The 13,075-nt window shown below is 31.0% G+C and overlaps 1 protein-coding gene across 2 annotated transcripts in view; it reads right to left on the bottom strand.

The window, feature by feature from the left end:
- Window positions 1–13,075, bottom strand: part of TASP1 (taspase 1) — a 253,668-nt gene that overhangs the window by 185,888 nt on the left and 54,705 nt on the right. For both annotated transcript variants that reach the window (XM_003758180.4, XM_031951085.1), the window contains exon 7: window positions 2,188–2,267. In XM_003758180.4, the coding sequence (XP_003758228.1) occupies window positions 2,188–2,267 (80 nt within the window). The remainder of the gene's footprint in view (window positions 1–2,187; window positions 2,268–13,075) is intronic.

Below are 13,075 nucleotides of genomic sequence, written 5' to 3'. Positions count from 1 at the left end.
TTAATGACTGACTAGAAACAAGAGCAATGCTTTTTTTAAAAAAAAGGCAGAATGATTTCATCAACAAGTTATATAATAATAATGATGACTTATTACTATAACAACAGCATTTATATAGTACTTAAAAATATTCAAAGTACTTCATATATTTTATTTCATTTGATCCTGACCACAACCCTGTGAGTAAAAGGCTATTAGTATCTCCATACATCTCATGTATAAATAAATAGGTTAAGAGAGTTATATGACATAAGTGTATGAAGTAGGATTTAAATTCAGGTATTCCTGAATTCAAGTATTGTTGTCTATCCACTATACTATCTAGCTGCATCAAAAGAATATTGTATATTTTTGTCTCTGGCATTATGATCAACATGACTCTTGGTTTACTTAATTGTACCCTTCTATTATAAGGGACAAACATTAATGGTCAACAGGTGAAAGAGAGAAAAAATGACATAATGAATGTGGAAAAAAAAATAGGCATCAATAAAACCTAAAACAAACAAAAAAAGATGTTGCTCCAAACTAATCTATAATTTATCCAGATTTAAGCTAAATATTTTTTTAAATGTCTCAAACTATAATGAAAGTAAAGGGAGAGTTAGGATCTTGGCAATAGGACAGTTAGGTGAATATATAACTGGTTAAATGTCACAACACATATAAATCTCTAGGAGGACTCCAATGGAGTACTTCTTAGTTACACAGAATCATTAAAGACCCACTCAGTGTTATTGGAAATGAATTCTCCAGTGGAATTTCCAGATGTATACTTGATTAATCCTGTGATATTTAACATTTTTATTGATGACTTGGATGAATACATAATATAATCCTTACCAAATTTGTAGATGACCCATAGTTGGAAAGGACAACAAACATACTAAATGGCAAACTCAAGGCTTAAAATCTTCATGACTTGACTTTAGGCAGAATTGGGAAAAAAATTTTAGTAAAGATAAATATAAAACCTTATACTCAATTTCACAAACATAAGATATAAAAGTTCAGAAAATCTAGGTTTTTTAGAAAAGTGAAAAATTAATAAGTCAGCAGGATGAAATAGCTACCATGAAAGTCTCTGAAAACTTGTATTATGTTTAAAAAGGCACAATAATCACAAATTAAGGTGATAATAATACCACTGTATTCTGCTCTCATCACATCTAAATACTGTTCAGTTCTAGACACAACATTTAAAAAATATTGATAAGTATATGATAATGTTCTCATAAATAGGAATGCCCAACTAAAGAAGACTTAGAACAAAATTACTATACATAAATCTGTGAAGGGATATCATTTGAAAAGAAGATGAAACTTGTACTTTAAGAAAAAGCACTGGGTAGACAGAAGACTACAGGATGGAGCAAATTTATAGCCAATGAAAGGAAAACTTTAGTAACTACCAGAACAGTCCAAATGTAAAAAATTGTTTCAGAAGGGAACAAGTTCACCCTTATCCAGAACAGTCCAAATGTAAAAAATTGTTTCAGAAGGGAACAAGTTCACCCTTATCAGAGATCTCCAAGCAAAGAAAAGGAGGAAAATCACTAAGCAGGTATGTTATAGAGGAGATTTTTTTTTCAGGTACATATTGAATTTACGCCATCATAATTTCTTCAGTAAGTCATACTGACAAAGAGATTAACTTTCATATTAGTAAAATTAAATAGTGCAGCATTTTCCCTTGGTTTATTCAAGTGGAACTTTGAAATTATTTCTTTACTCTGTAACTCAGTTCTACTTTTTCATGTAGGTTAAGCACTAAGTAAAGCTTACTTATATAGAGATCTTTCCTCCAACTAAAAAACTAAATGCTCATCTTCCAATAGCATTGACTCTTAATTTGTAACAATACCAGAAACAGAACATAACCATAATCTTCAAGTACCTAAATGCTTCATACTGATTTTTAAACTACTTAAAATAAACTTTTTATCTCATTTTTTTTTAAGTACTTGGGATACTCCCTCCCATGACTGTGAGAGTTTTAAGTTGACTACAATGGAATCAAAATACCCTCTTAAAGATAAGTTTTGAAATAAAAACTATAACATTTGAATTTCTGAGATACATCTATTCTTATTTTTTTTTCTAATTGACAACATGAGCAAGTACTTTCCCGAGCCTACATGCGTATACATACTCACATTCCTTAATTTCTTCAAAGGCTTTACTCACTTGTAGTCATAACACTTGGAGAACAGGAGGGTATTCCATGATCCACTGCCCATCTATAGGCTCCTTCTCCAACTAAAAAGCTAAAAAGTCAAAAAAGAACACTGATAAATTCAATGTCAGCAAACTTAAAAAAAAAGAAAGTATTAAAAATTTATACTGGGGCAACCTAAGAAAGGTGGTACAATTAAAATGTAATTAGGAAAATATAGATTTACTTTAAAATAAAATAAAAATATGCCTAGACATTTTAAGTGGATAATTTCAATTACATTAAATTTGAAAAATGTTTTTTTAAGTAAAACATATGAAGACAAGATCAGAAGGACAAGAGAAAATCAGAGCAAGGGGGGGGGGGGGGATTTCTATAGAGAGTTTATCAGATAAGGGTCTTATATCTAAAATATATAAAGAACTTAGTGGTATCTATAAAGCTATTAGACATTTCACAACTTATAACTAGTCAAAGGATATGAATGGGCAGTTTTCCAATGAAGAAACAAGCCCAACTTATACTCACATGAAAAAATGCTCTAAATCACTGATTAAAGAAATGAAAATTAAAACAACCTTAAGATACCAGATTGGCTAAAATAATTATAACAGAAAATGACAAATATTGGGTGGGATATGGGAAATTTGGGATACTAATTCATTGTTGGTGAAATTGTGAACTGATCCAACCATTTTGGAGAACAATCTGGAATTATGCCTATAGAGATATTAAATTACCTATACTCTCTCCAAACAATACCACTACTTGATCTATTTCCAAAGATGATTTGGGAAAAAAGAAAAGAATTTTTATGTTCCAAAATGTTTATAGCAGTTCTCTGTGTGGTGGCTAAGAACAGGAAATTACAAGGAAGCCCATCAACTGGGCAATAGTTGTGATATATGCTTGTGATATAGTGCACTATAAGAAATGACAAGCTAGAAGTTATTTAGATTTATATGAAATAATAGAGAAATAAGCATAATCAAGAGAGAATATTATATCAGTTAACAGCAATAGTCTTTAAAATAACTTTGAGTAAATACATTATTTTTACTATTAAAATACCCAGCATTTTCTTTGCAATTCTAAAAAGAATATATGAAGAAATTATCCATATCCAGAGAAAGAAATGATAAACAAAAATATGTATAAGGTAATATACACACACACATATACTCCTAATGATAGACATCTATAGGCTAGGGGATAGAGGTGAGGAAAGGACAAAAAAAAAAAAAAGAAATCTGCAAGATAATTTTGTTGTATATTTGAAAAGAATAGAAAGTTGTGCATAGTAGATTTGTAGTTCCAAAAGCTATCATCTTTTTTTATTGTACTATTGTTGTAGAAATGCTTGTTTTATTCCATAAATTTTTAATTTAATTTAAATTTAATTTAAAATGAAAAATACTACCTAAAAACCATGATCAAAACAAGATCTTAGATATCACTTTTAAAGAAAGTATCCAAAAAAAAACTACTTTAATATCTTAGATCCAGAGGGTAAAATAGAAACTGAAAGAAACAAATCAGATCCTAAAGGAGTTCCCAAAAGAAAACTCCAAGAAATATTATAGCACAGCTCCCAGGTCAAGGAGAAAATATTGCAAATAGCCAGAAAGAAACAATTCATTATCATGAATCCATAGACATGATGACTCAAAATGTGGCAATTTTCATATTAAAGCATCAGAGGGCTTGGAATGATATTACTAAAGGCAAAGGAGCTAGGTATATAACTAAAAATAACCTACTCAGCAAAAATGAGTATAATCCTTCAGGGGGAAAAATAGACATGTCAATAAATAAAGGATTTTCAAGCATTCTTGATGAATATATCAAAGGTAAATAGAAAATGTGACATGAAAATACAAAATTCAAGAGAAGCATAAAAAAGATAAATATGAAAGAAAAATCACAGGGACTCAATATGTTAAATAATACATGCTTACATTTTTATATGCGAAGATGTATATGTAACTCCTAGAAACTTTATCATTATCTGCACAGTAAGAAGAAGACTATATAGATAGAAGGAATGAGTGTGAGTCAATTATGTTGGAAATATTTTTTTTTTTTAAAGTAAAGGAATAAGAAAAAGGGATGTACTGGGGAAAGTAGAGAAAAGGTAAAATAGGAAATTTTTCTCATATAAAAGATGCATGCAAGAAGACCTTTTATAAAGAAAGAAAATTTCATATACAAACTAATTGCCAAACACCCTACTTTAAAAAAAAAAAAAAATAGTGAGAGTTCCTCTAGGGCTGGGACTTTTTATTGTCTTTTTAACTACAGAGCCTATCATACTGCCTAGCACATAATAGATATTTAATACTTACTGATTGATTAATTGATTAAAATAGTCTAAGGAGGTCTTAGTAGCAACATATTTTTAAAATTCCTTCATTGATAAATTTGGGTGTTTTTGAAACTACAATTCATACTTTTCACAAAACTGGGTTGATTTTTCCTTACTAAATCATTTTAATTAATGCTTTAATTATTTAAACATCACAAAGTGATTCTCAAGGGCAAAGCCAAGATGGCAGAGGGAAAGCAAGTGACTCACTGGAATTCTCCCCAGACTCCTTAAATATTAACAGCTTCTACATTAAAAAATCAGAGGGCTTGAAATAAAATATTCTGGAGAGTAATGGAGCTAGGATTACAACCAAGAATCATCTACTCAACAAAACTGGGGAAAGGTGAATTCAATGAAATAGAGGATTTTAAGTATTTGTCATGAAGAGAACAGAGCTGAAGATAAAATCTCATTTTTAAATATAGGAGTAAAGAGAAGCATGAGGAGGTAATCAGGATAGGGAAATCATAAGGGATTTAATAAGGTTTATCTGTTTACATTCCTACATGAAAGATGATACCTATAACTCAAAAGAACTTTCTTATATTATGGCAGTTAGAGGTGTACATATAGTCAGAGGGAATAGATGTGTATTGAATATGAAAGGATAATTATCTAAAAAATAAAATAAAACCAAAGGATTCGAGAGTATTGTTTTGGGGGGAAATGAAAGGGAGAGATGGAACAGTATAAATTATCTGCCTTAAAAGAGGCAAGAAAAAGCTTTTACAGTGGAGAGAAAGAGGGAGAGGGGGAAGGGGGAAAGAGAGTGAGTGAGCCTTACTCTCATCAGAATTGGCTCAGAAAGGAAATAACATACACACTCAATATGGGTATAGAAATCTTTCTTATCCTGTAGGGTAGTAGGAGGGGAAGGCTATACAGGGAGATACAAGAGGATACAGAAAGGGGGTGAAAGAAGAGAGGGCACATTGCAGGAGGGGCTGATCAGAAACAAACAGTCCCTCCCTTTTGAGGAGGGACAGGTAAAAGGAAAGAGGGAATAGAATAAACATGGGGAAAAATACAGTTAGTAATAGCAATTATGAAAAGAATTGAGAAGCAAGTATCTCTGATGACGGTCTCATTACTCAAATGTGTGGGTAATTAAGTCAAATTTATAAAAAGAGCTATTGGGGCAGCTAGGTGGTACAGCAGATAGAGCACCAGCCTTCAAGTCAGGAGGACCTGAGATCAAAATCTGGCCTCAGACATTTAACACTTTCTATCTGTGATCCTGGGCAAGCCACTACCAACTGCCTCAGCAAAAATAAATAAATAAAAATAAAAATAAATAAGAGCTATTTTTCTATTGATAAATGATCAAAAGATATCTATCTTCAAAAGGTTATAAAATCATGAATATCCTATCATCTAACAATACCACTCCTAGGCATGAATCCCAAAAGAGTTGTTTTTTTTTTTTAAAGGAAAATAATTAATATATAAGAAAATATTCATAGGAGTTCTTTTCTTAGGGCAAAGAATTGAAACTGAGAGGATGTCCATCAATAGGAGAATGGCTGAATAAATTGCGGTATGTGATTATGAAGAAATATTTTTGTTCTCTAAACAAATGATGACCAGGATCCTGTCAAAAAAACCTGGAAAGTCGTCCATGAGCTCAAACAACATGAAATGTACCGTGAACATAGTAACAGCAAAGTTGTAGGATGATCAGCTGTGAGTGATGTTGTTCTAAGCAATACAATGATACAAGACTACTCTGAAGAACTTAAGATGAAAAATATTATTCAAACCTAGAGAAAGAACTGATTGTGTCTGAATATTTTGTTAACTTTTTTTACTTAAGGTTTTAATTTTTTTTTTTGGAGGGGAGGAATCTATGTTCTTTTTTGCAACATGAAAATGTTTTGCACAACTTCTCATGGGCATTCTCAAAGACCAGGGTAAGGAGGAAGAGAAAGAATCTGGAATCCAAAAATTGAAAAACAAATGTAAAAAATATTTTTTATATGTAATGGGGAAAATAAAAATATTTTTAAAAAGTAAAATTTTAAATAAACAAACAAACATCACAAAGTACCTAGCTATTCTATGGTATCTCAGAGAAACTATCCCATAAATGTTAAATGTTCATAATATTTTTTTAAAAAATTTTTAAATCTAATGCTATAGCTATTTTTTTTTCCTAATTATCATTCTAGTCCTCTTGTATTCTTATTTGGATTGGTTTGTCCTATTTGTTCCCTTCCTTGATTGTCAGAACTTCACCTCTTTTAGAGTGCCCCAGTTACTGTTGATAAACTTCAGCTCTGCCTGCATCACATAAGTTCAGATCATGTGGTCTATATGTCTCCCATAGCATCGCACATCAAAATGCAACAGAATTCTGGTACCCCTCAGTTATCCTAATCTAAGAGCCTGTAGTTCCCTGCCTTTGTTCAGGCTTAGTATAGTTAAGCGTAAAAATTTCAGCCTTCCTTGTAGCTTGAGAGCACATTTTGAAAGGACTTCCTGTCCCGTATTACTGATTGCTGTATGCCTCAGGTATTCCTGATCCTTCTTTGGTCTGCACTATTGGGCATGTTTACCTATATTAGCATAGTCTTTTTTTAAGATAACCTTCTTTTCCTGATAAAATTCTTTATGTCTTCTGGGGCTGTTCATTTTTAGATCAAGATACTTCCTATAATTTGTCTCAGGATTTCTTGATTATAATTCAGTGTAACATTCTTTTCAGAATTTTTCCTAGAAGCTGGAGAGACATATATGAACTGATACTAAGTGAAATGAGTAGAACCAAAAGAACATTGTACACATCAACAAGATTATGTGATTATCAACTTTGATGGATTTGGCTTTTTTCAACAATGAGGCGATTCAGGCCAATTCCAATAGATTTGTGATGGAGAGAGCCATCTGCATCAAGAGAGAGGACTATAAAGACTGAATGTGGATCACAATATTGTATTTCTACCTTCATTGTTTGCTTATTAGTTTTTTCTTTCTTATTTTTCCCTTTTGATCTGCCTTTTCTTGTGCAGCATAAAATTATGGAAATTATTGAGAAGAATTGCAAATATTTAGCCCATATTAGATTACTTGTTGTCTAGGGAAGGGAATAGTGAGGAGGGAAAAAGAAAAAATTGGAACATAAGGTTTTACAAGAGTGAATGTTGCAAATTATCTTAGCATGAATTTTGAAATATAAAAAGCTATTATTGTTTCTTTAAAGACTTTTTATACAGCCTTTATTATTTACTAGAAGTCCAAAATCTTAACTTACAAAAAGAATTAATAGATAATAATAATAGCTTGGATCTTTTTTATTTTGAGGTCTATGACTGTTCCTATAATAGGAAATAGATTTTTTTCCTACACTTTAACCAAAGGCCACTGTAACAGAATGACGCTAGGTAGGTAGGTAAATTGTCACAGAAAGTCAAAATGGAAGAACAATTCAAATAAAAACTTCAGTCACTACACCAGACTATATTTCTGTTACTTTCAAGACAAAATTCTCATAGAAATTGACCACAGGATGGGAAATAATACAAAAGTACAAACTGGATGGTCAGAGGACAATGAAGAATAATCAAGGCTAACAGACTGAAATATAATATTCTATTTGTCACTTTTAGATCATATTCCAAAATCTTAAAAAAGTTTTTCAGTATGAGAGCCTTTTCCTAAGTTTTTCCTAATTTGAATTTTCTTAACAACTACTAAATTAATTAAGAACTTTTTTTGGTTTCATTGGCTTTGCTTCATGTTGAACCATATACTAGATATTTTCTACTAAACAGTGAATTAGAATTTTAAAATATGTTGCAGATGCCATGAAATGAAGCTTTATTATTAACAGTCCATCTTAATAAACGAAATGAAACTACTGTTACTGAACCTCAGTTCTCAAATGTTTTATTTTTTTATTACATTTTCTCATAAAACATCTGAATAGAAGTCATTGAGACATTTAGAGCTCTATACAAAGATCTATTAGTTAAACTCTACTCCACAAAGTCCTATTCTGATGCCTGCAAAGGTTGCCATGATAACTCTAGTTCCTGTAGTTTCTATCATAGGAGAAAAACTTCAAGTACAGACTCAGGAAAAGACTAAACAATAGCTTTATGGAAAGATGCAGACCTCATAGATGGCCTCTTACTCATGTCCCTTGTTACAACAATTCTTTCCAAAAAAGAAAAATGCAGAATTGTGTGATCTCTTTTTTGCTGGAGTAGAACATAAGGTGCCAAGCATCACATGAGTTTTTAATCATCAACAAACATTAACAATTATTAATAGTCTAAGGAAAGAAATCTTTTTTGAGTAAACAACAAATGTTAAAACAATCAACATTTAGCATCTTATTATAAATGAAATCAGAAAAAAGAAGGAAATTATAACAAATTAGAATGCTTCAAAAATTCTCCTTGGGAAAAATTAGGAGTTGCTTCAATTAACATTGCATGAATCCAAATATAAAAAGAAGCTTCATTGCTTAAGACATTTTGGTCACCTTTTATTGCAACGCTAATAAGTATTTGCAAAATGAGTATCATGAAAATCTCTATGGCTTATGAACCAACCAACATCTGTTGAGAATGAAGAGGGAGAAAATTTAGATTAGTATATATTCTGATAATTGGTAATTTCATTGCAAAAGTGGAAATAGTTAAAAATGGAAAGAAATTGTTGGGAAAATAAGGATAAAGAGACCAAAGACTCATAAGTCATATAGAACCTCATTCTTAAATTTAATAAGTACTTTCTTCAAGAAAAAGAATCAGTAGGCATTGAATATAGTGATCAAAGAGTAACATCACACACACACACACACACAATGAAACTGAAAAGAAATTACTCATTACTAATGTTGGAGTCATTGTTGAATCAGTTATGTAAAGTCAGATCATTAAATTATGAGAGCAAAGATCAAAATTTCAGTTTAAATAAATCTAGAAAAAATAAGAAAAAAATGTGGTATAAAATTGAACACAATTTCCTTCTGACCTATTTAAATGAGTCATCAATATATAAGGGATGTGATTAGAAGGACATAGACTACAATAATTTTATGTGGAAGTTTAATTGATCTCAATCATTATAAGAAAACAAAAGAATTTAAAATGTCACTTAGTCAGCAAAGACTGGATGTACATGCCAAATAAAAAATATGATAATGAAGAGCAAAATCCATTTGAACTATAACCTCATTTGTAAAATCTTAAAGAGAAAAATAATGGAAGATTAAAATCTTTTCAAAACTTTTCAGCTCAAGGAAATGTTGGTAAGAGTCCAAACTATTTAGTAAAGTTTTTCTGTGTTATTAGGGACAAAAATTTGAAGATATAACACAATAAAAATGGAAAAGACTTGAAAAGATTTTTATAATAAACCCTTGATTAGCAGAGGAAATAAGATGGCATCAAAGGAAAAAAGACAGGTAAAACAGCTGAATTAGACCAAGAATACACAGAGGACATCCATGGTGGAGGCAACATAAATGTGATAATGCTGAAGGGTTGATTCACAAAGTTTTGAGAAGTGGGGAGTGTAATAAAAGCATTGGGTAAAATCCCAGAACTTATTAATAACCAAAAAAATAGACCAAAACAGTCTCACTGCTGACTTGTATTTCTTTTTTTGTGCCTGTAAAATTTTTATAAGAATCATCAACATAAACATCATGTGCATCCTTGATGAAGTCATTCATGACTTGACCAAATTGATTCAAAGTTATGGAGAGTAGAAGATCTCACTGTGTTTATTATTTGTGGCAAATAAATTTTGTAAGGCTTTATTCATACAACGTTATCTCCTATCCTCACCAATTTTTTTCACAATCCCTGAAAAAAAAAAAAAAACAGATGATCTTCTTGGTCATTATTCTGATCATAGATATCAGGTTTATGATCACCATGGGCTTTTACTACTGTTTTAGAAGAAATCAAATGTAGATTTGATTGTTCAAATCTTGTTCAACATTGTTCAAACATTGTTCAAATAGAACAATGATTCCCTATCAAGGATATCGTCCTCTATAAACTTTGGTTTATGGATGATATGCTTGTTGAGGAGGCAGCTAGATGGCTTAGTGGACAGAGTACTGGGCCTGGAGTCAAGAAGAAAGAAATTCAAATCCAGACTCAAATATTTGCTAGCTGTGTGATCCTGGGCAAGTAACTTAACCTTTGTTTGCCTTAACTGGAGAAGGAGATGGCAAACCATTCCAATGCCCTTGCCAAGAAAACCCCATGGATACTATGGTCAAGGGTATCAATAAGACTTGGACATAAGTGAATGATTGAACAACAGCAGCAATTACAATAACAAATGATGATTGAAATGAGTCTTTTGAAGAATAGATATTAGCACTCAAAAGACCATCCACTGTCCAGAGTCAGCTAAGAAGGGCAGTGATGTTCTGGGCCTAGAATCAGAAAGAATTGCATTCAATTCAAATACTTATTGGCTGTGTAAGTTGGAATAATAACAACATAATAACAACAATAATAACAACAACACAGACAGCAATATCTGTAAAGGCATCTTATCTGACAAAATACCAGAAATTCTTTAATTCCTTCCTTTCTTTCTTCCTTCTTTCACTTATCTTTCCTCCCTCTCTCCCTCCTTCCCTCATTTCTTCCCTTCTTCTTTCCTTACCTACTTTTCTTCAACTCATCCCTCTTTCTTTCCCTCTCTTTTTCTTCAGAAAAAAAAAAGTGCATTAAAAAAAAAATCTATTATCCAATTTAAGATATGAAATTGGATGGATATTCTATAGAATTCATCCATCATGAGTATGTGTATGTGTTAATTTTGGATAGACAATACCAATAAACAACGAATTGGGCACAGAATTAAATGAGAGGAAAGTAGCTTGCACTACCTTCTGGAAACTGCAAAGTAACTTTAGGAAGTAGGCTTTTCCTAGAAACAAAGGTCATCTTTTTAAATATTACTACTCTACTGATATAGATAAGTCATAGAATGTGAATGTTTCCAAAAAATTAACAATAAGTATCACTTGGAAGAGAACAAGAGGGGGGTTAAGGTAAGTGTGAGCAGATGGTTGCAAACAACAACAAAGTAATCTACAAGCATTTATTAAGCATCTATTACATGTCAGATATTATGCTAGGTCCTGAATATTCAGTACACTTTGAGTCAGATTTTAAACAGATGGACATGGAAAAGGAGATAAGAAGAACAGTTCAGTAAACAGTTCAGTTTAAATGGACTGCAGACTATCCAGCAACAGCAGCAGCAAAGGTATATTGGAATTTGATAGCAAAAGGATTAAATGACAAGTATAAGAATGGAAATTTATAATTTTTTAATAGCTTATAATAGTTTTCCTGTCACTACTCACTGACCTGCTGGTATATGTCACCTTTTATTGTTGTCTTTAGCAGTTACAGGTTATATGTATAGGGAAAAAACACTAGGAAAAGGAATCTTAATTCTTCTTGGGCTCAGTCTGTTTTCCCCAACTAAAACTGTGACTTTCAGGAACTTGATTTACCTAAGCATCATTAAAATATTTAAAATAGCTACCTCAAAAGTTGTAACAATCAAGTGATGTTTATAAGACTTTTTAAACTACATAAAATATTACATGAATTTTTCTTCTTACAAAACTTATTAATAATTTATATGTTTCACCTATGCTATGTGTTCAGAACCCAAATAAACAAATTATTAATGATCTATGTGAAATTCAACTTTAAACATTAAAATACTGGATATTCAACTTAATTTAAATTCCAGAAATGTTAAATAGCACAATAGTTCTGAATGGTACCTAAGGAGATTTTTCTGAGTAAAGTAAGTAAGTTTTTTATCATAACTATTTTATTAGCAGTTTCTTGCACGGTTTGTGACTGTTCCAGATGGTTAAGGTTCCTAAGGATAGCTGAGGTCCAAATAAGTGAAGTTTGAACATCTAAAAGATGGGTACATATAGCCATCTTTAAAATTTTAAACCTCCTGCAGTCTTGTCCTACTATAAAGAAATAAAAGTATTTTTCATTTTAAAAAGGAGATATATCTTTTTCTTTTCTATCTTAAAACCAAATAGACATATGTCTAGTCAGTACTCTATAATTGCAAATGGGAGTTATCTTAAAATATAATCACTGAAGTGAAAGTTAGTATACAAAAGCAATCTGCCTTACTACTGCCCTAACAAAAACCTATTTAATATGGATGTCTGCTTAAAAAATTTTAGTGTAATTGAATTCACTTTATGTAAACATAAATCAATAGTATTCATCATTATTTAAAAGAAAATTAAGTTTACAAAAAGAAAGTTAGTTATACTAACATTGAAATAGCAAAATTAAAACATTATTTGGGCCAGACATTTAAGCCATTCTAATGAATATTAATCAAAAGTCTAATTTTAGCAAATCATATATATTTTTGTTTTATCCTTGATTTTCAGAAAAGAATGGATTAGAAATAAATAGATTAAAAGTAATGTCATTGTATACCCGTATACAATGTACGTATACAAAGTGTGTATGTATGTGTGTGTGTGTATGTATGTGTGTGTG

Source organism: Sarcophilus harrisii, chromosome 2, assembly GCF_902635505.1.
Source record: "Sarcophilus harrisii chromosome 2, mSarHar1.11, whole genome shotgun sequence".
In the NCBI taxonomy this organism is placed as follows: Eukaryota; Metazoa; Chordata; class Mammalia; order Dasyuromorphia; family Dasyuridae; genus Sarcophilus; species Sarcophilus harrisii.
Note: the sequence above shows the minus strand (reverse complement) of the source record. Positions and strands in the feature narration are given on the sequence as shown.